Genomic DNA, 24,303 nt, shown 5'->3' on the forward strand with positions numbered 1-24,303 from the left:
TCTGGTTTCCGAGAATGTAACAGGCTGAATTGTCCTGACTGTTTAATGTTTGCTGAAGTGAGAATTGTGGGATATTATATTGTTAAAAAAGGACATGGAGTTTATAAAATGACGTGTTATTATAATGTTTGTTGTCATCGTAATGCCTATGAAGCGTGATGCCACTGATTCAACAGGCTGTGTATTGACATTCTGTGTTGCTATATATAAAACTTTCCAAGTTAATCCTAATAACGCCTCTGAATTGTAAAACATCTTCCCACTAGTTTACATAATGCAACTATGACGGATCTGAAGTGCCAGACACTGGCCCAGAGTTGACAGCAATACAGCAATACGATGCATGTTAAAATCACATGTCACAGCAAGACAAAGAAAAGACTAATTAGCTATATAACTTGTATCAGTTAATTTTGTATGTTTGTGCAGTAAAATGTTGGTAACAAGGGTACATTTCAATAGATTTTTTTTATTTTTATAATTAATAAATGTTGTGTTTGATATAAAGTTATTCACGGAAATGGGTATAATTCCGGTATATTTCACACAATGTCTGTAATGAGGTTTTACTTATGATTAATGGAAATACAATGTTTATTGCATCATTATAATTATTTTAAATGAGTACCACACCACTGTTCCTCATTATGGTAAAACTGAATATTATTGTTTAAGATTTATATAAATTTGTCTTGGGTACTTCAACTTGGGCCCCTGCGTGTGCTGTAACCTCACCGTGGTGCAGGGGTGTAACATTCTCTTTGAGAATGGCCAATACAGCACAAAATTGAAGTTTTGAGTAATATTCAGTATCCGTAAAATTCTGTGATATTTGTGTTTTTGCACAGTTCTTTACACTGTTTTTGAATTTTTATATTGATGTTGATCATCACTTTATTTATTTGCATTACCATAGTTTGACACCCAATAGCCGATGTATTTTTCATGCTGGGGTGTCGTTAAACATTCATTCATTCATTCATTCATTCAACTTGGGTACACTAGCCACAAATGATGATGTAACGTAACCTGTAAGTGTAATGCCGTAAATGTACCAATTAATTTTTTTAATTTCTTGTTAATGTTCTTAACATTTTTGGATAAAAGAGATTTAAAAAACAAATTTTTTATTAAATCACAATAATATTTAAACTTTAAAAAGAAATATATACACACATTATTATTTTTTTTTAAAGCCAAGATCTAAGGTTAACAAGTATATATGACATTATGTAATGTTCATATAACTTATTGTAATAATGTTTACAACAGCCTTGCGATTTTGGGTTAAATTGTGTGAAGTTAAAAAATCTCCTGTTTTTTGACAAAATCTCCTGCTTTTTCAACACACACCTCCTGCTTTCTCTTGACTAAAGGTTGACAGATCTGCTGGGCAGTTCATTAGTGTGCGTTAGCAGCATCACAGGCGGCCAAATCAGTACCACAACTTCAAGAGTATTCTCGAACAGTTTCGAACATTTTCCACTACTTTAGCAACTCGGCACTTTGATGCAATAAACTCTGTGCTATTCAAAACATACTCAATCTTCCACAGTTAAAATAGTAGAAGTTCATTCTGTTAGGTGGCTTAATTAGCTTAGAAAAAGCTGCTGAAGTGATTGTGTGAGGCTCTGTTAGCTGAAGGAGTTAAAAACCCTGCATGCGGCAAACGGTCTACATTCTGAAGTTGTGCAATGCAAGTTCATAGCCATTACTCACCTGTTAGTGGATGTGCTCCCATTCCTTGGATGACGTAGCAAAGTCTTTCAAAGGAAAGTAATTAAACTACAGCACAATAAAACTAATGGTGCAAAGTACATGTGAATCACCAACTGATATGTGCGAGTATGATGGAAACTTTGTGGAAGTTGATGACAAGGTTTTGTACACTCGCTCATTGGCAGACTGTGCGAGCAAAACAGTCAAGGACAACGTGAAAGAGAACATAGAAGGGTTTGAAGGGTTTTTGGAGGATAAAAATGAAGGTACAGACTTGGATACAGTGTTGGAGGTGCATGTCAGATACCACACCCAGCAAGAGGACATTTTGAAAACAATAGCCCCATCATACATCAAAAAGATTGTTGAAAACCTAAATGATAAGAGTTCAAGAATCTGACCTTCTGGATGCTATGAAAGTTCTTGTACCACAGAACATTACACAGGAGTACAAACAAGGCCATTTAACACAGTACGGAGAGGAGGAAATTGGTCATCTACTGGACCATTGCAGTGACCAGTTTGGCATTAACACCACTCAAGTGTTGCCAAACATTCTCTTTTTTTTTAAATGTTGTGTACTGGTGCCTGTCTCAACAGTACAGTGTGAAAGGGGGTTTTCGATACCAAATCGGATCAAGTCAAAATTCAGAACGCGAATAAACAATAATACACTCAACAACTTGATGAGGATTTCCGAGGATGAACTAGACATTGCTTGTTTCGATTTCAACAAGGCTCTGAAAAAACGGAAGAAAGATAAGATTCGAAAAATCTACAGTCAATGTACACCTAAGTACTGAACTGTTTGCTGACGTGTACAAAGATCTATATTGTGTGTTTATATAAATATTTGGCATTATCAACACATTTGGCTTATTGTCTCATTTCTCCTTCACCAAACCTCACTTCTCCCTAAACTTCCTCACTTCTCCCTAATATGTCTAGAGGGAGACATCACTTCTCCCAATTTTTCTAGCCTAGCTTGAACCCTGACGATAAATAGTGTAAGACGTTCAGTTATAAACGTATATAATAAAAACACCATACCGAGTGTTTTAGCCAGCCAGTTCACCAGATCCTCCTTGAGTGGTGCCAGACTCATGTCCTGCAACTGCTGGATCTGTTGTCGGTACGCTTCTCCCTCCTCCTCCCCCTCGTCACGGGGGGAGCCATTACACGGAGCAGTGCTGTCTCCAGCCGCCAGTGACAGGCTCATCCTCATATACTATAATACTTTAGATGTTTATCACCTGGCAAAACACAAACAAAAACATGACGTCAATGTCATGAGTGTAATACAGAGATAAAATCATCTTCTAAATTACATTCAAAATAGATGTAGTTTAAAAATAATAAGTAAAACGCACACTTACGTGTATAACACTGTAGTTCTAACATGTATAATCTTTAGGTAATTTCCAGGATTCATCATACATGAATTTGGGTGCAGGAAGTAAATTTACCAATACCCACAAACTAAAATTCTATGAGGGATGGTCAAAACATTTGTAGAACTACATGTAGGTATTAAAAGCAGTAATATTATTAACAGACTAATACTTTTCAACATAATCACCAACTGACTTCAATACATTTGGTCTAATCTTTTAAGTCACTGATACCAGCAAAATAGAATTCTGGCTCTATAAGGTCCATCAAAGCAGTTTTATTGTAACCTTCAGACTTTCATCATCTTAAAACCAGGTACCATGAAGGAATTAGGCTTTTATATTCCAGAACAGATCATAATTACTCAGGTTTGGGCTGCTGAATGGGTAATTAAACTTCTTAATGTAGCCACACTCACGAACAGTAGCTTGAGCAATCCTGGATTTATGCACTGGAACACTGTCATGGAGCTAATTACTCCTGCAATTAAGAAAATGTCCAGGGCAAAAAATATGCCGTGAACATTTTCTTTTGAATATTATTTCAATATAGTCCACAGCAAACAAAAAAGGTGACTTGGAGAATTAAAAACATGGCAATCTCCATGACATTGCCAATAGCTGTGAGCAAGTGAAGGTGTTGTGGATCAGCAGAACACATCAACATCTCTTGTCCTTTTCTTTGAACACTTGTCTCAACTGGGTAATCAAATTAGCATTTAACAGACACCAGCGACAGTAGTACTTGGAGACATGTTGTCAACCATTTCATTTCAACTTATTTTCATGCTTATATCCAATTAAGGTTCAAGCATGCTGTCCTAGGCAGACACCCCAGCTATCTGTGTGTCCAGGACAGTGGGTTAGTTTTTAATCAGAAAGAAGAGGGGGTAGTGGTCTTACACCTACCCACTGAGTCATTAAAACTCGCTCTGGGTGGGAGCCAGTACCAGGCTGTGAACCTGGTACCTACCAGCCTTATGTCCGATGGCTTAATCATGACACCACCGAGGCCAGTTGTCAACCATTAGAACTCCTTCGATATCCTAGAAAACAGCTGCCAAAATCTTGCCTTGACATCAGATCATCTTCCAGACATTACATACAGATCAACTTCAAAACTTTTTTATCCTTGCTTAAAAAGTAAAAAAATAATAATTGTTTAACGACACCACTAGAGCACATTGATTTATTAACCATCGGCTATTAGATGTCAAACAGTTGGCGATTTTGACATATAGTCTAGAGAGGAAACCCGCTACATCTTTCCGTTAGTAGGAAAACAATATTTTATATACACCATCCCACAGACAGGGTAGTACATACCACAGTCTTTGATATGCCAGTCGTGGCATTCTTGCTTAAATTCTGCAGACCATTTTACAATTGTTGAATAACTGGGAGATCCATCACCATATACACCAATCATACAATACATACATGTATACATATTCTTGCCCATAACAACATGCAGTTATCTAATTTCCTTCTATTCAGTAGACTTTTATCATTTTATCGTACCTTTCAATAACATCAAGATTAAGTGACCATTTATTAAATGGTGATATCACGTACAAAATAACTTCCCTTTCTAATCTTCTGTTATACACACATGTACATTTATTTTCATCAACAATTTTATCTACATGTGCATGGTTGCCAAACAAAAATACTGGTTTCACAACAACTTGATACAGTAATTACAATGTTTACTCAGACTATACATGTACAACATATCTTTAATATATATAAATTATCAACGGATACCTTTAGTTTGTCAGGTCTAAAAACAATAATGTATACATGTGTGTATGTACAAATGTATTTATTATGATCACCAGCTCCAGTGGTGTGGTAATTAAATCAATAGCCTCCCGGCTAGTAGGTGTTGAGTTTGTATATCCCACTGCTGGTTTTCTATACCAATACTGGCTGTAAGCCAAAGCAGGTTTAGCTGATAGCCATTGAACTCTGTTCTGGGCAGAAGCCTCATATATAATATACATTCATGACCGGCCTCAGTGGCGCAGTTAGGCCATCGGACTATAGGCTGGTAGGTACAGGGTTCGCAGCCCAGTACCGGATCCAACCCAGAGCGAGTTTTAATGACTCAGTGGGTAGGTGTAAGGCCTCTACACCTTCTTATCTCTCACTAACCACTAACCACTAACCAACTAACCCAGAAAGCCGTGGACAGAAAGCCCAGATAGCTGAGGTGTGTGCCCAGGACAGTGTGCTTGAACCTTAATTGGATATAAGCACTAAAATAAGTTGAAATATACATTCATGTACTTAAGTTAAGCTATGTTCATTTATTTTGTCTAACAACACTACTAGAGCACATTGATTATTTAACCATCGGCTACTGGACAGTGGATGTCAAACATGTGGTAACTGTGACATGTAGTCATCAGAGAAAACCCACAACATTTTTCCTAATGCAGCAATTAAGGGATCGTTTAAATGAACTTTTCCACAGACAGGAAGCACATACTATGGCCTTTGGCCAACTGTGGTGCACTGGTTGAAAAAAACCACCAAGGTGGTTTGATCCTGGGACGTAAGAACCTCAAGCAAGCACTTGACTGACTGAACTAAATCCCACTCACATTAAGCTATGTGTTCCCAGGATAGCATGCTAAAAACCTTAAGTGATATATACAAGCTAATACAAACAATTATCTCTTTTTTCTAAGTATTAAGCAAAACATTTTTTTTAAATAGACCCATATTCTGCAAACAATTTAATATTATTTATGCATTTTAAGATCAGTATAATAAAAAAAAGACTTATATTTATAACCAGCTGCATGACTGGAATTAATCTGTCAGTAGACCGAGTATAGTGTCAGACTGGAATTAATCTGTCAGTAGACTGAGTATAGTGTCAGACTGGAATTAATCTGTCAATAGACTGAGTATAGTGTCAGACTGGAATTAATCTGTCAGTAGACTGAGTATAGTGTCAGACTCGGTGCACAGTCTGCAGACTGACCATGTGTCCGGTAAATATCATGTCAGACTCTCTAACCTTTACAGCATTCTAGTTGGATGGTCTACTGTGATCATATTAAAGGACGGGACAATTAAGGCATTTGGCCTGGTATGCATAGTCAACGATATGTAATGCATAATATTGCTTAATATCAACAAGTATAATTGTATAGTTAATTAATAAAACGCTTAAATGTGACGGCTATTATATGCAACAGGCGCAGCCATTTTGTACCATCCCAGTGAATACATCCTCTGGTGAGCTGGTGGTTACGTAATATCTAACGTGTCATGTCAGGAATTAAACCTTCGAACTGAAGAAACAAAACCACACCTGATTTTTGTGCATCACAATGTTCTGTAATAATATCCTTCCCAGTAAGCCAGCACCAAATATATATTATTTTTCAATACAAAATAAACCACCATTGTCAGTGTTGAAATAACTGTCTTATGTTTTGTACATAAATTAACCCATGTACTGAAATAATAATCGGAGTGTTTTCTTGGTTAATAGGTTTTTTCATTCCGTGGCCTGTACCTGTGGTTCCTGATTGGCAGGTGTATATTTAGATGGTCCCCAGACACTGTGTCTAGACACACTAAAAAGATGTGCCTCTTTCATTAAGATCACATGGAATTGTGTGATAACCACGTGGACACTCCTCAAATCGTAATGGACATTATCAGCCGTCATGCTTTATTACTGTAAGTAATTCTTTAAAACCCTCGATTAAGTAGACTTTCCCCATCTAAAATCACAAAACTGACCAATTACATAATCCCAACGAAAAGAAAAATTATCATTTGGGTATCGTGGGTGGTTGTTTTTGCTCGAATGTACCCTACCAAAGGGTCTAATAATATGCTTCTTTTTTTTTGGGGGGGGGGGGGGGGGGGGGTAAAAAAGAGTAAAGTACTATAACTCCATTTTGTTCTATTGATGCAAATTGAAATATATTTAGTTAAATAGGTTATTATACTAACAAGTCATTTATGTTGTTTTACAAGTCAGGTTGATGAAAGCGAAGCGCCTTGTCGTAAATTAGAGCGTTTGTTTACAGTGCTGTGTGTAGAGGCGTTGGACGGAGCTGACCACCAAGTTCAAGTTCATTATTGCCGTAACATTTACATCTTATCAGCATTAATAATAACATAAATATAAATACATCTATATACCACCGGACGTCACAAAAACGAAACAAAATGGCTGACCCCAGTTAGCAGGAATAATCAAGTTTTTTTATTAACTCTAAAATTATGCGTTTTTCATTTTTTAAAGTGTCAGTATGTGTTGGTCGTCCGGGTATGCATCTTTCCATCACATCAGGCTCATATTTGAGTTGATCCTCCCTTTAAATAACATGGTATTAAAGCATCCTGCACTGCCTGAAATCACTGTATAAACAGTAAAACACCGGAATATAGGGCTGATTTACGAAACCTGCTTTTTCTCCTTGGGAGTGGTATACTTTTATAGACAATGCATTAGTTAGAGATTCATGGAATAAACCACGATTTCTCCAAATTTTCATCTGACTGCATTGTGCAGAGATGCGGTTTTGATTATGGACAACTGTGTTTCACTTGAACTGTTTTTATCCTACTGGTTTTAAATGCTGAACTCCAGTTTTTATGTTTATTTTTCTCCTGACGATGTCATTTTCCAATTCAAGATGCCATTGAAGCTGGACGTGTTGCCATGCTCTCTGGATTTACCTTCCCCCACCTGGGGGGGGTAATAGTCTTACGGAAAGCTATTTTAGAGTACTGCGTTGTGTACACCGGGTCACGGGCTACCATGACTTTAGTGTACAGCAATGCACAAAAGACGACAGGAGGTGGAGGAAGAGGAAACGTGCGCCAGGAGCAAGTGGCACAGGTGGCTCAACCACCGGCAGCAGCCCCTTCTGTATCGTCGACCCCTGCCCAACCTGACAAGCCTGTGAAGCAGTCTGAGCCTGCTCAACCCGTCATGGCCAACAAGTCAGCCATCCAATCTCATCGCCATAGACGACAAACCCTCCTACTTCAATAACCAGATAGCAGTACATCTCAGAATAGAAAAAATAGTTTTAAAAATAAAATTTTCTTTCAAATGACAGTCTCTGAAAATCATAGAAAAAAAGGTATTAAGAAATGTGCCGTGTTTATGAGTAGGTTAAGTTCAATCTTGCTTTCTTTGCTCGTTTTAACCTTATTTTTACGAATATTTCTGTGAATGTGACAGACATTTGTTTACTTTCCCAATGCAAAAGTCAACTACGTCAGAAATCTTCAAATGTAACAGTACGTATAGCACAAGTACTCTGACATTCGAGAGGTAGATGGACTTTTCTATGGTTATGTTCGCTCTCTGCCGTCATAGATCACTCTATAGCGAAAACGCGGAATGGCTGACTACCACATGGTAAACAAAGATTCCCACTCTAATACAACAACAATTGTAAGTTTGATGCTAAATACCTTTACCAGGCCATAATCTAGAATTGAAAAAGTAGAAGTGACTTCCCAGAAGAAAGAAGTGAAGTTTGATAAAAATAAATAGGCAAAGTGAACATTTACTGGTATATTTTGTAATGTTCTGCCAGTTTTTGCATTCAAGGGCCATTCCATGGCAATGATTTAAGCCAGGACGTGACATTCTGACTCTTATGATCTCCTTCACTAAAAATCCTTTTTAAATGAAAATACAGTTTTATTATTTATAGACTCATTACATATAGTAGCATAAGCATGTCAGGCCTAATTTCAGGTCAAGACTTATAAAGTGAAAAATAAAATGTGCCAGGACGTGACAAAAATGGACATCACTTTTTTAACACTGCAGTAAATTCCAACACTCTGCTCTCCTGATAGAATGTTTGCTTATTGTCTATTTCTGAATGCTGTATAGCAATTTACTAAAAAAAAAAAAATTATGATGTAACAGTTACTTTTAAAAATTTCAGTACGAGCCAGGACGTGACTATTTGTCCAGTTAACATATACAACTAATAAATAATATGTACATCAAATACTACAGTAGTAGTCTACTAATGAAACACTGTTAGGTTTTGAAATCATTGATATTTACTTGTTTTAAGTGTTTTTATCATCAAAATAAGTGCATAAAATCCTGTCGTTGTGCAAAAAAAAAGTTCTCATACAATATAATATTATTCATATAATATATTACTTTTATAACCAGTGACAATACTGTTAACAACACTGTTTATCCTGATGTTGCTATGTCTGGTGAGTTTTCAATACATGTACAAACTAAAAAGATGAGTACATGTATAGGTATAATGTTTTCATTGGCTTCGGCATCAACTTTTGCATTTAGTTCAACATTGATTGTACAAATGTAGCTACATTTCTCATAAATCACATGTCCTGCATCAGTAAAGCTTCATTTATAGTTCTATCTATGAATGTTCATCTCAGTGCACATCAAAATTTGTTTTCTAACTTTATTATTTTAAAATTTTAATTTTATTTTTTGAAGTTTATTTTTTTTAATGTTTTAAAAACATTTTTAACATGCATTGAGATAGATATCTACAGATGCACTATCAATGACACTGAATAAGTTTATGGTAGGTCAGACATTTAATTCTGTAGAATTCTTGTTTGCAATTTACCATAGATTTTAGAATTAATATATTATATTTTGCCTTTTGTTGGTATTTTTATGATCATCTTATTTAATTGGAATTCAAAATATGAACCCCAGTCAGTACACAAATTATAGTTTTTGGACAGTTTCTTCTTTCTGTTTATCATTATCTGATAGGCCAAACTATCAACAATGTATATTAATATAACTCTTGATGGTTGATTATAGCATACATCTCAACAACACAACTGATCTGAATTCCCACAACCCAAGTTTATCTTCCACATGTATCTTTATCAATTACATCCTTCACTGGAAAAATGTTGGTTTATATATTCCAATTCATGTTTGGATACCTGTATCTGCCAAGGAATAAACTTAAGATTTTAGCAGCACATTGTATTTGAACAATTCTTTGACACAATATTTATTGTACAAAATGTATGTGTCCACCAGTTTGGATTCACAAAATGGAACATTTGGTGTAAATACAATATTCTTTAAATTGGTGGATTATCAATAATTCATTGTTTGGTCAAACATAGAAGCATAGAATTAATTGATAATACATGTAGTATTTTTGTATCTACATAAATCCATGTTAAATATTCGAACATGCTCCCCCGAACGTTTCTCAGTTTCCAATTCTTGATGGTGAGAGCAAAAATATTGAAAATAAAAATAATTTCTTTTAGGTACATGTGCATTATCTAGTCAGTTTTGCCAATTTCTTTATATAGAGAGATTTAATACATTTTTAATCTTTACTCAATTTAACATGCCATATTGAATGTCACATCCTGGCTTAAAGTTTGAAGTGGTTATTTTAATCATTCAATACAACTAGTCATCTTTATACCTTTTATTTATATTTGGAACATTGAGAAGAAGAAGAATTAAAAAGGATTTTTATTTCTAAAAATAGTTTTTAAATAAAACTAACTTTTATATGTCAAATCAGCCAGGACGTGACATTATATATTTTTAAAAATAATTTAATATATTAATTATGATATGAAAGAAGGAAAATAGTATTTTCATATGCAGTATATTAAATAGATATGTCCTGATACCTAATATTGGCTCACAAAAAAAAAAATTAAAAAAATAAAACCCATAAATCAAAAGTAAATTGGCAATAAAAGTACATGGGGAAACTGGGAAACTCTTTTTACGTGCCCCTATCCACAGAGGTTCAGGCACGCCCACCACAGATTTAGACTGACTTCGCCAGTGACTAACTCCGGAGCAGGAAAGTACATGTATATTTGTATAGGCTTAAGGGTGTTAACTTTAAGTTATAATAAAAACTTAATTTAACAAATCATTTTGAAATTTCCACACCCATGGACCAAATACCATTTAATGGCCCTCAATCAGAAATTTTTTACACTTGGTTCTCATCGTAATATTTCGATATAAAATACTACTTCAGGGTTTAAGCTGTCGTTCGCCAAATCGCCAAATGCGAATTAATATTAAATTTGGCAAAAATATTTCATTATCAAATCGCCAAAAAGCTAATTCGAAAATCCTGTTTCATTATCTTCCACTATCTGTTTTTGAGGAGTATTTGTTAATACATTAAAACGCATACAGGCCGGAAATAAGTTTACAAGTCGGAAATAACAACTTCCAAGTAAGCAAACACAGAATTAGTCTCGCTATCTGTTATTTGTACATCTACTTTGCGCATGCTTGTTTTAAGCCACTTCATAACCGGCTTTATTTTTGTCAATCAGAATAGCTCGCTCCTTTTCGCTTCTTCCATGTGGCCGATGTCACGTGATTTCTTACATGCGGAAAAAGCTGACATGTCTCGATTGACTGTTCATGGAATACCACTTACCTGGCATATCATAAAGGATCGTTAAGATGCTAATTAAATTGTTTAACTCTTATCTTTATTTTTGCTGAATATTTCACAATGTACTGTCATTACAACTCCTAGCAATAGCAATAAACTGGGTGCAGTAAGCCTTGGCAGACGATTGCGATTTAGTAGCATGTAATATTTTTGATCGTCGAACATACATAAAATTAGCAATTTTATCAATGCGTTCAAATGGCGCCAGTTAATATACATATATTAATGTGTTGTCATTGATGTCGTATATATATATATATATCCCTACAACAACTGATGGATACATTTAAGTAGTTGATAATGTGCCGTTATGCTAAAATTAAGTATTACCGGTAATTAGTATTTTCTGACATTACTGAAATGAATGTGGGTGAGGATTAACAAAGCTTGACTGGTCACAGCATATTGTGCGACACGCGTCACTTTGAGAAACAATATAGCTGACAACATGTATTTAATCTCTTCACAACAGAAACTGGTATGACTATTAACATTTCTTTGTTGATTTTGATAATAAATTGAACAAGGTAAAACATTATTTCCTCAAATCAATCAGTCATTTCAATCCGCGTGCGCAGAAACCATTTCCTGTTAATAGGCAGGTTTGTGATTACTTGAGGATACAGTCTGACACCAAAGAAAAAACACTGTCTGACATATGGTGACAAGGTGCCAAGTGAGTTATGACAATAAACAAGTCAGGATCTTGACGTCTGTTGTATGATTTCGGATTAGGTCCAAAATATTAAGCAGACTTCGATTTCTCACTACGGCTAATAACTCAGCGACTTGAGTCGACTTTCAGCGAAGAAAACGCTCATTTCGCTGGCAAGATTAGAGCCTGCTTTACATTAATAATTTTAGAGTTTGTCGATAACAAATGTTTCGCTTATTCACCATTAATACAAACACTACAGGAAGAAACCCATCGGCACCTACGTATTTAACCGGAACATTATTAAAGGGGTGCTGTACGTTAGGTTTCTTCCTGTAGTGTGTGGGAAAAATATCCGCCCGGTCCCCCCCTCCCCTAACCCTAACCCTACCCCAACCCTAACCCTAACTAAAAATAATAATGGAGGGGACCGGGCGGATATTATACTGTGAAGCGGCCCATCGACAGCAAGTTTGAGCCTGCCCATGGCAATTTTTTTTAAATATGACATTTGCAGCAAATAAACATGACTGAAAGGTTATGATACTTAATGTAGACATATTTCAAATGTACAAATGTTAAATATTGGCAGATAATGCACACCTGGGCCCAGTAACACAAAGCACTCGTAACACTTACGTCAGACGTACGCCACATATTATGTATGGTGTACGTCTGACGTAAGTGTTACGAGTGATTTATATTACAGGGCCCTGGTGTATACATTTTGCCATTGTTGAGGAGATTTGCCGTAACGGCACTTTTGTGCCATCGGTGATGCTTTCTACCTATGGCAATTGGAAAGAGTTCGACCCATACTCATCTATATCAATTTTTCTAAGAGTATGACTAATCATAAGCCTAACACTAACCATTGAATGGGGGTATGGGTCGAACTCATGCCCGGCAATTTATACCTTAACAACTGCAATTGCACACACTATAGAAAGAAACCCGATAGCATCCACATGCTTTTATATAGAAGGGATCAAATTTATTTATTTTTTATATGTAAATACTTGTTAAATGACAATAAAATTGTCATGTATTGAAACAGTAAACTCAAATATTGTGGAAATTTATATAATTTAACATTTACACAAATTTTAATTTGGTATACTCATCTACAAATGTATTACAATGATTTATTAATGTACAATAATATTGTGACAGGAATTTTTTTTCGATCCCTGGTTCGACTTACTGAATTGCAACATTCTAACAGGCAGTGACAAACCGAATCCAAAAGTCAAGTATCCCTTGATCAGTTGATGACTGTAACACGTGTAATTGTAAGAAGTAGCCTTACAACTACAGTTCATGTACAGAACAAAAAATTCTCTACAAATGTGACAACTTTTCACGAAATTTGTTCTCTTCGTAAACAGAACTTCTCGTTGTAAACGTACATAAACATCAACACCATTGGGTCGTTCTTAAAATAGACAACCAATCAAGGATTTGTTCTTTTCTTCAGCAGGTTCCTAAAATAGCAACATACTCGTATAGCACCTCGGCCGATTACGGATTTTCCGGTGAACATTCGTGGAATCGACCCGAAGAGTTCCGGGTGGCGCTATCAAACAAAATGTCTGCTTATCGCATCTGCCCTCCCCTCCACCCTTACTATGGGAACATCCCTGATTTTAATTAAAGGCTGTGCCCAATGTATGCGCGTTTGAACCCTCGGGATATAAGCACATTATTACCTACCAAACAGGAAGTAATAAGAATAGTTACTTATTGATAATAATTATTAGGTTTATATAGGCCTAGTCCGTCGCACAGCACGTCCAAGCTAACTTGCGATGAGGACAGACGTCTCGCCATGTACTCTCGAGTTACCCACCCACCTGGGGGGGACTCTTACTGAGTTACGGGAAGCTACTTGAGTATCGCGTCACGTACACCGGGTCATGGGCTTCCGTGATTTTGGTGTACGGCAACGCGATCGTTCAGAAAAAGAGGAGGAAGAGGAAAAGCGCGCCAGGGACGGCACGGGGGGGGGGGGGGCGAAAACTGGCGGCTCAACCGTCAGTGGCGGTCCCTTCTGCGACGCCGCCCCCAGCCCAGCCTGAGTCGAGGAAACCAGCTACGCCGGAACCGTCGACCACCGAGAGGGACAGACTCAACACCGCGGTGTGTGAGACGCCCCGTAAAGGCCCTCCATAGCCGACCACTACGTGGCCCAGACAGAACTGGCCGGTACTGCCAGTCGTCAAGCCACTGGCCCGATCAGCCGCCGTTGGAAAGAGGAAGGCCGTCGCTCAGCCGAGCGACCAACCTGACAAGGCCCGGCCTCCCCCAACACCCTCACCGCCCCCCTCCGACTCGGAAGCCGTCTGGAAAATTCAGATCGGGAAAATCAGGTCCGGCTTCCTGAAGTTCGTGCAGGGGAACACCTCGGATCCGGCATCACTGATGGGCGGATTTGTGAAACCAGAGTTAAAACAACTGCCTGATGGAAGCGCTTACGAGCTACACACCATCAAGTCTACAGCTGGCAAGACGGGGTTGGTACTAACTCAGCGCCGAGAAGGAGTCTACCAACAAGCGGTCCTGGTTAGAGAGATGGATAGCCACACCATCCACAGGATTGTCAAGGCCCTTTTCGGCAGCGACTACCGGAGTGTCATAACCATCCTCGCCAACCAGAGATGGAAGCACTTCATCCCCGCCTTTGCCGGTTCTTCGCTCATCGGTTCGCCGTAGGCCAACCTCCAACGGCCTTAACGAGGCCACTCACGTGGACATATAGATCGGACTTTAAACATTTAGACCCTCATTCAAAATTTTATGTCGAAATTACTTCTTTTTAACAAAAAATATTATTAAATAGTCCGATCCTATCTTCTTTCTCTTATTTATTTTTGCACTGTCCTTCTAAAATGCTCCAAATTATATAAATATTCAGCCGAGCAGTCAATTCTTTTTATTTTTGGCTTGTAATTTTTGAATTTTTATTTTATTCTATTAACTTTTTACTAATTGCTATTTTCAAAATTCTGCCCATTTTCAACACTACCCCCCCCCCCCCCCCCCCACACACACACACACACACACATCCCGAGTCAGGCCACCGATCTTATCGGAGGTCGGACTCGGGATGGGCGTGTTCGAAACACAGGGAACGCATTTTTTCATACTATGGAATTTACAACTTATTTATGTCGATTAATTTGTAAATTGCATACAAAAATAGTATATTTTTGTTATTTCCAAAACACATTTGTTATTCTTATGCCTACGTCAAACCAAATTGAAATTATTTACAAAAAACAAACCACACACACACACACACACACACACACACACAGACACAGACGCACACACACACCAAACCCCCCCCCCCCCCCCCCCCAAACAACAACATGTTTATAGAATGATGGGTACATTTTTAAAGTTAGGCCAGTATTACAACATTCATCAAGGTGCTCGTTTAACAGCAGATTTCCGTGCTATTTTAGATTTAGCCTAATTTCAAACGGAAGTGCTATGAAATATGATGTTGAACTTGCTCACCAACGGGTTGGGGTGGGTGGGCAAGCTCAAATATGTACCCACTTTAAAACATTTTCAGTGTTACAGCAGTAAATTTGTTGAAAAGTAACGCATAGACGTAGGGCCGTGGGAGGCCAAAGCATTCACTTTTAAAACAATGCTTGACACCAGTGTTTTGTTAAAAATAACCAGTAGAAACATGATTCTAATAAATGTAGCGATTCATAATCATTTACATAATATGTGGTGGAACCTGGGGGGGGGGGGGGGGGGGGGGTAGGCGAGACTTCCTCCACTTAACGTAAATGTTTTTTTGTTTTTTTTTTTGTCAAACGCTATAAAAAGAATAAATGAAAAATATACATATATATTTTCAATTATTATTTTGGGGTGGGGGTGGGGAGATTCTGGCAACATATTTATGCATTAAAATAGCAATTTCTCGAAGTTCCTGGCAGACTTTTAAAAGGATTTCATAAAAAAAAAATTAGGAATTCAGATATTTCATGAAACCTCACAGTAAAATACCGACTACACAAAATTACAGAAAATGTCAGAAATTTAACAAAAGCGCTATATAGACATATTGATCTCACTCTATATGAAATGGTGTTCTAATTTTTCTAAGGAAAATAAGGCCTAGGGACTTTTAAAGCTTAGCCTATATGAGATTCAAAATTGATTTATGATTTATAGGCGGCCATTTGTTTTGTTACAGGTTGTGGATTTATGAACACCCTTTTTCTGAATATATGAACATCATTAATTAAAAACAACATTTTCTTACTTTATTTCCATAAATAAAATAAGTTGACAAATCCCTGATTAAGGCTGTTTTATCACTAGTAACCCAACTATAATGGCATACGCCTATGTTGCTGACGAAGGAAATGTTTTATTTAACGACGCACTCGGCACATTTTATTTACAGTTATATGGCATCAGACATATGGTTAAGGACCACACAGATATTGAGAGAGGAAACCCGCTGTCGCCACTTACTTCATGGGCTACTCTTTTCGATTAGCAGCAAGGGATCTTTTGTATGCACCATCCCACAGACAGGGTAGTACATACCACGGCCTTTGATATACCAGTCGTGGTGCACTGGCTAAACAAGAAATAGCCCAATGGGCCCACCGACGGGGATCGATCCCACACCGACCGCGCATCAAGCGAGCGCATTACCACTGGGCTACGTCCCGCCCATGTTGCTAACGATTGCCCGTCGTCAAGGCACGTTGTTTCCTGTCGCAAACCAACAAGTATGGCGATCTCCGGGGTGACGGCCATAGCTTGTTTACAAACTGGACAGTGTTGTTTTCAGTACTCGATACTGGCTACCAGAAAGCATATTAAGATTTGATGAAAATCCTAGAGTTGGTTGCTTTGTTGTGAAAAAAACCCCAACGATTTATAGGTGACATAAACCTGGTCATAGGCCTATATCACAGGTAAATAATAGTCGATAGCCAGCTGAGTATAGAATAGTATACATAATAATATTAATATTATAACTTGTATAAGTATAATGAATGATGGTACAAATGTGCAACTGACACAACGGAATCTGTATAAATAAATATGTCGATGAAATGTTGCTTTCGGCAATTACATAACGCTTGTGGGGGTGGGGGGGGGGGGGCGGACGTGAATTATGTGATACGTTATAGAGAATACTACATGAGTGGCCGTTAGATACCATTTATATACAACGACTTGGTTTAAAACGTATGTAACGACCGAAAGCGCCCTAGATATGCTTTTAAACAACGCGTTGTAAGATAAATGGTATTTAACGAACGGACACATCCTGAAAAAAAAAACCCACCAGGTTTAAAATAAATTTAAATTTTTCTTATGTGTCATAGACAAAAAGCTTTTTTAATTCACGTAAAAACGTCACAGAGCAATCGATTTCGATTGTGGTTGAGCGATAAGGGCCTGATGTATGTTGACAAATTGTGCATTTTAATGCCACCTTTTTTTTTTTTAGCCTGACATAAATATTTTCCATACGTTCTAATAAATTAAAGCTTTGTGTTCGTTTGTAAGTATATGCTTAATGTTACAAAACTTAGCTCTATTTTAACTTGCATTTCAACTAACTACAAATGAAAATATGAAATTGCATAATACATGTGCACCTGCATGACCTATAACCACTGGCATAGCCTGGACTTTAGATGGGGGGGGGGGGGGGGGGGTGCAACCCACACTATGTATGTATTGATGTATGTATGTATGTGTGTGTGTGTGTGTGTGTGTGTATTGATGTATGAATATCTATATATTGTATGTATGTCGAGGTTGACGATTACATACATAAATATACATAGATAGCCCGTCCCCATCCTCCATACGCCACTACCTATAATCAGTGCAACTAATTCGTTAGCATGTCCAAAGTAAAATCTTTACTTTAGTAAAATTTAAATACGTGCTCTGTGCGACTGGTATATCAAAAGCCGTGGCATGTGCTATCTTGTCTGTGGGATGGTGAATGTAAAATATCTCTTGCTACGAATGGAAAAAAGTAGGGGGTTTCCTCTCTAAGACTAAAAATTACCAAATGTTTGACATCCAATAGCCGATGATTCATAAGTCAAGGTGCTCTAGTGGTGTCATTAAACAAACCAAATGTTTTAACTGCATTCTGTAAGTGGTGTTTTTTACACTCTTCACCGTCAAAACGTGGGTGTTTTTAATATTTTATTTTTAAATATCGTTTTAACTTGATTTTTATGCATATAGGCCTACTAATATTTTATTAAGTAATATAATGTTGTTCAAGTTTATCATCCGACTTTTAAAGATGCAATTTTATATTATTATATCTTAAATTTATATAAGTATATTATAATTAATCGTAGTGGTGGTGGTACTTTGCTACTATATTATTATACGGTGGCGGGATTTAGCTCAGTCGACCGAGTGCTCATTGAGGTACTTGCGTCGCAGGATCGAACTACCTTGGTGGATCCATTCAACTGATTGTTGTTGTTTTTTTTCTCTCGTTACAACCAGTGCATTACAACTGGTCAAAGGTCGTGGTATGTGCTTTCCTGTCTGTGGGAAGTGTATATAAAAGACCCCTTGCTGCATTAGGAAAAATGTAACGGGTTTCCTCTGATGACTACATGTCACAATTACCAAATCAATTAATCAATGTGCTCTAGTGGTATCTTTAAACAAAACAAAACTAACTTTTACTAATATTATGTTTATAAAAAATAGTAGTAAAGTTTTTTGTTTTGTTTAACGACACCACTAGAGTACACTGATATATTAATCATCGGCTATTGGATGTCAAACATTTGGTAATTTTGACATATAGTGTTAGAAAGGAAACCCACTACATTTTCCATTAGTAGCAAGGGATCTTTCATATGCACCATCCGACAGATAGGATAGCACATACCACGGCCTTTGATATACCAGTCGTAATGCGCTGGCTGGGAAGAGAAATACGGTAGCCCAAATGGCCCACCGAAAGGGATCGATCCCAAACCGACCGCGCATCAAGCGAGTGCCTTACCACTAGGCCGCCCCGTTTTACTAGTAGTAGTAGTAGTGCTGCTGCTGCTGTTGTTGTTGTTGTTGTTGTTGTTGTTGTTGTTGTTGTTGTTGTTGCTGCTGCTACTACTGTAGTAGTAGTAGTATGTTGACGTGATCGTTTTTTTTTTTTTTTTTTTTGTCTTTACAGAAAGCACAATGGTAGATTTCCAGTCTCGATATCGACTGTACGCACTGGGTTATACATCGCCTATTGTGAGAGAACATGCTTGTAAACGACACCACGCGCATGAAGTTTCAAGACACGTGCATCGACATCATGGTGACAGGCCAGGTGAAATAACATTGTTTATTTACTCGTTTACAGAATTCCATAGCTAACGCAAGTAAATAATATTACGTACAGTATGTTTAATATTTCTGTTAAAACTCGTAGGCTACTTATATGACAGTGTTGGTATAAGTGCTCCTACTCACAGCAGCCAGTGATAACGTCCCTGTTATCACAGTTGGTAGAGCGCTGGACTTTGATATTGAGAGTCCCTGGTTCGAATCCCTTTGAAGTGATTGTTGATTTACGCATAAATGTGTTTAAACTGCTGTAACTTGAAGCTTGGTCATTGGTAAAATACAGGTCGGAGTTTATGAGGCATAATACTCCAGCACCTTCAATTACATAAAATTATTCAGATGTATTTGTCGTATTAAATTATTTTAAAAACTATTCCCCAGGCCATATATCTATCTATCTATCTATCTATCTATCTATCTATCTCTGTATCTGTATCTGTCTCTGTCTCTGTCTCTGTCTCTGAAACTTGTCTTGGTTTTTATAATCTTTAGATATTGACATTCACCATTTACCACAAAAAACAAATAAAAATAAAGAATATAATATATTAATTAGTATTTCATTAGTAGTCTGCAAATACGAAACTAATATAAAATGTTTTGTTCAACCAGTGCATGACTGTCGGCCGGAAGTGATCAAGGAGTTGAACGACCCTGGATTGTGGGAGGCGCAGCTGCTAGCCTCCGGGCTGAATGAGTCTTACAAGAACTCGGAGAGCCTGCACACTCCAATCAGGGAAGAGTCATCGAAGCAAAAAAACAAGTAACCAAGATAATCATTGTCATTAGTGTAGTTTATATAGTACGCAGGCTGGTAAAATGAAATGGGAAAAAAAAGAAGAAAAAAAAAGAAGTAAAATAAAAGAAATTATCTGTTAATGGAGAAATGTAGCGGGTTTCTTCCGAAGACTACATACTGGCCAAATATTTGACAACTAATAACCGATGATTGATTACAATCTGCGTTATTGGTGCCATTAAACAAAACAAACTTAAATTTTATTCAAATGGAGTGGTACGACCTAACAGTGCAGCTATAGTCCGTCCCATCATTTTATAAACATGTTTTTTGGTAAATAATTTCTGTTTGGTTTGACGTCAGAAGACGAGTAAAAGTGTTTTGTAAATAACACAAAATACTATTTGTGTCTGCAACTTACAAATAAATAGGCTCAGAAATAAATAATTTGTAGTAAATTCCATAGCATGAAAAAAGAGCGTTCTCCGTGGGACGGACTAAAAGGTACACTACATAGTGCAGCAGATTGGTGAACAGTATAGAAGAATTGTGCCTTTGATGATAAAAGCATGAAACTTGGCATGAAGTAAGAACATACCAAAATAGTTATTTTTAGATATAGGGACATTGCATATTTGTCCTGTGGTTGCCATGACGGCCATTTTGAAAATGGCCGCCATGGTCACAACAGAACCGAATGCAGGGGTTTGAATTTAATTTATGTTTTGTTCTTTACACAGTTAATTACAATGATTTATAAATATGCCTTTACATATCAGGTAGTGGTGCTGGTACGGGCAAATTCCAGGGGAAAATCCAGAGTATGGTCCAAACAGTCCTTGTAGATGATTTAGGTTTATTGGAAATAAAACTTCACTACTAGCATTTCATATTGCTCAGAATTTGTTTACAAAATTGAACTATATCAGCTTTTATGATAACACAAAACTACCATATACCATAAGACTGAAAATAAATGTTCGCTGCATTGAAATAATATTTTTGTAGATGTTAAGTGTCATTATGGTACAATGTAACATCATTACGGCGTTATGTGTATTGCGTTTTTTTATTTATGTTGTTTATTTGGTAATATTTCAAAAATTCGTTGCATGTATCTTTGTGCTTTATTGCAGAGGAGGTAAAAAGTTATTTGAAACAGGATCATTTGGTTCCGGTGTTGCTTGCTTCAAGTATCCAAGAGGTCTAATGACATCGCGCGAGACCTGTGACGTAATTGTAGCAGACACTCAGAATCACTGCATAAAGGTCTTCAACCAGTGTGGAGTTTTCAAACATGTTTTCGGCAGCAAAGGCAAAGATGCTGGGCAGTTTAACGAGCCAACCGGAGTGTGTGAACTGCCAAATGGCGACTTAGTAATAGCAGATAGACGGAATAAGCGCGTGCAGGTGTTTACCTCAGACGGGAATTTCAAGTACATGTTCCCCACTGTCCAGGAGCCATATGGAATCACATCGAACTCGATACCGAATATAATTGTTTCCACCGTTTCCAAACAGATCGAAGTTTACGAGAGGACAGGAAAACGGGTGCATATATTCACCATTGGTGGAAAATGTGCCGCGGTTTCTCCTGTTCAGATCTGTACTAACGATAAAAACGAGATCATTGTGTGCGATCCGGACGACTGTTTGGTGAAGTTCTACACGCTTGATGGCGATGCCGTGCACCAGTTCCAGCCAGACTCGCCTGGAGTAGGGCAAGCCGTCGTACCCGGCGGAATCTGCATGAACCGCGTACAGCAGGTTCTGGTGGCCGACTCCTTGAACCACACCGTCAACTCGTACTTGGAAAAGGGCGCCTTCGTCGAGCGGATCGTCTGCCCCACGGATGACGTTGGTACCATTCAGGCGATATGCTGCGGCCCTGAAGGACACCTTGTAACAACAGAATTCAGCGTTTCAAAAGAGCACTGTCTTAAGATTTTCCGATACCTCGAATGTGAGTGTCACAGAGCTAGGCCACCTTCCTGCAAACGCACGCCAAACAGTTGCAAGGCTTACCAAATACCTCCATTGTGAGTTGTTATGTCGCACTCTAACATAGGGCTACAGCAGAAGTACATCTTTCAAGGAGCTTTCCTCTGACTTGATGAACTAGCTGTAATGATTTACCCAGTGTTGTGTTATCCCCGTGAGAACAGAATATATTAGTTCATATTAAATATATCATCTGCAACTTTTATTGGAGTCATCTGATGTTTGTTATTTATATGTTTTGACGGTTATACGCTTCCTTTCGTTCTTTTAAAACTAACACTAATCATTAACAGCTAACATTGACCCCTGTTCTAGTCGGACCAAATAGCTGAGAGAGAGAGAGAGAGAGAGAGAGAGAGAGAGAGAGAGAGAGAGAGAGAGAGAGAGAGAGAGAGAGAGAGAGAGAGAGAGAGCGCACGCACATATATTAAATTGATGGAGTAATCGTTAAGCCACGAGTCTTAAGGTTGGTAGGGATTCACATCACAGTACCAGCTCTAACCCAGAACGAGTTTCCCGGATATAGTGGAGTCGACCACAACTTGGACTTCGAATTATCTCTTACTAACCACTAGCTATTAACCCCACATCGTTCCTGGACTGAGGTGTGTGTGTCAGGGACAATTCTGGTCATAGGGTTTTATGTGCACATTCTTAACAAGCTGTTGTAACGCACGCCTGTCATGGGAGCAAATGCCGTCTACAACGGCTCCTCCGTCTAGGACATGAAAAGGGTTGGGGTGGGTGGGAGAGATGATTGCCCTTGCTGGAAAGTGCAAGAGTACCAGCAGCCCGACCGGGATTGGTAGCGGGCAGGGGCATTTTTGGTGCTATTAAATTTTGAATGTCCCGTAGGATTAAGTCAAAAAGAAAAGTATTGCGCAATTTGTTGAAGGAATTTTGGAATGGTTCGTCGAAAGAGAAAAGGGAGCTATTATGTTACTCTTTGAACTTAGTTTGCCGAGAGTAACTCATATTTAGAGACGGAGAGCTTGAACCGTTTAGTGAAATTGTTCCAATGCTACTCTAATGGTTACTTTTACTTTATCGTGTTTTTAAACAACACAGCCTATGTAATATAGATATTTCTTACCTGATCTGCAAACCGGTATTTTATCATTAAATAAAGTATTGGATTATCATACAGAATTAAAAAAAATAATATTTTGAAAGAACATGGATTAATATTTCCTTCGACGATTTAGATAGTATTGTTTCAGTAAGTTTAGTTGTAGCTCTTCTTATATTTACTCATATTCCACTTTGATATTATTTCGTGTATCGATGAAATATATTATACACATGAGCTGTATGGGTGGGGGCTGCCCCCTAGCATACGTGTACAAGAGGAGGGGGTGGGGCAGGGGGCAACTGCCAGCACCCAGCTGCATACTGTTCATGGCCAGTACTACCGTGACAACATCCTTGCATCGATCGTTTTGCCCTTCGCGCGTCAGGCCATTTTGTTTTTCAGGACAATGCCCGTGCTCACCGGAGTCTACTGGTCACTCAGTCTAATTAAAATGTATCAGATTGCTGGTCACTGTGTGTCTGCAGCAACAGAACATCACCACACTACCGTGACCAGCCCTGAGCTCAGACCTTTCACCCATTGTGCACGTGTGACATCATCGGACGACGTTTTTGAGAACATCGACATCAGCCAATCAACTTGGCTAAATTAGGCGCCACTCTCCAAGAGGAATGGGACAGGATACCCTAAAATGTTATTGGAGCATGTCACGTCGGATTCGTGTGTTCTTGGCGAACCGCGGGGTTTTTCCCCGTTACTAGTGCAAGTACTGAAAACGTCAAATTGACGAGCACAACCCGTTGCCCGTCTGTGTCTCCGGACCTATATCACTACCCTGGCTATAACCTTTGTGTTTTACCATTAATTAATATTGCAATAAAAATTAATACATTTCTGTTATATAGTGTTATATTTGAATATATCCTACTTATTTT

General features: G+C 37.9%; 2 protein-coding genes across 2 annotated transcripts in view; one reads left to right on the forward strand and one right to left on the reverse strand.

Annotated features, from left to right (window-relative positions):
- Positions 1–13,604, reverse strand: part of LOC121372141 (growth arrest-specific protein 2-like) — a 28,353-nt gene extending 14,749 nt beyond the window's left edge. The window contains exons 1-2 of the mRNA XM_041498408.1: positions 13,432–13,604; positions 2,770–2,972 (exon numbers count right to left, since the gene is read on the reverse strand). Of these exons, the coding sequence (XP_041354342.1) occupies positions 2,770–2,944 (175 nt within the window). The 5' untranslated portion in view covers positions 2,945–2,972; positions 13,432–13,604. The remainder of the gene's footprint in view (positions 1–2,769; positions 2,973–13,431) is intronic.
- Positions 13,605–16,985: 3,381 nt separating this feature from the next.
- Positions 16,986–22,538, forward strand: LOC121372063 (tripartite motif-containing protein 2-like). Its single transcript, XM_041498317.1, has 4 exons — positions 16,986–17,182; positions 19,435–19,578; positions 20,208–20,358; positions 21,471–22,538. Exons 2-4 carry the CDS (start codon positions 19,443–19,445, stop codon positions 22,375–22,377), a joined length of 1,194 nt encoding a protein of 397 aa, XP_041354251.1. The 5' UTR covers positions 16,986–17,182; positions 19,435–19,442; the 3' UTR covers positions 22,378–22,538.
- The last annotated feature ends 1,765 nt before the right edge of the window (positions 22,539–24,303 follow it).

This window comes from Gigantopelta aegis, chromosome 4 (genome assembly GCF_016097555.1).
Source record: "Gigantopelta aegis isolate Gae_Host chromosome 4, Gae_host_genome, whole genome shotgun sequence".
Lineage (NCBI taxonomy): Eukaryota > Metazoa > Mollusca > Gastropoda > Neomphalida > Peltospiridae > Gigantopelta > Gigantopelta aegis.

Bases quoted from the DNA above. Each gene is read 5' to 3' on its own strand.
- LOC121372063 (XM_041498317.1), top strand. From the start codon at position 19,443: ATGGTAGATTTCCAGTCTCGATATCGACTGTACGCACTGGGTTATACA. The intron at 19,579-20,207 runs GTGAAATAACAT...TTGTTCAACCAG, and splicing joins ACATCATGGTGACAGGCCAG to TGCATGACTGTCGGCCGGAA. The intron at 20,359-21,470 runs GTAACCAAGATA...GCTTTATTGCAG, and splicing joins TCATCGAAGCAAAAAAACAA to AGGAGGTAAAAAGTTATTTG.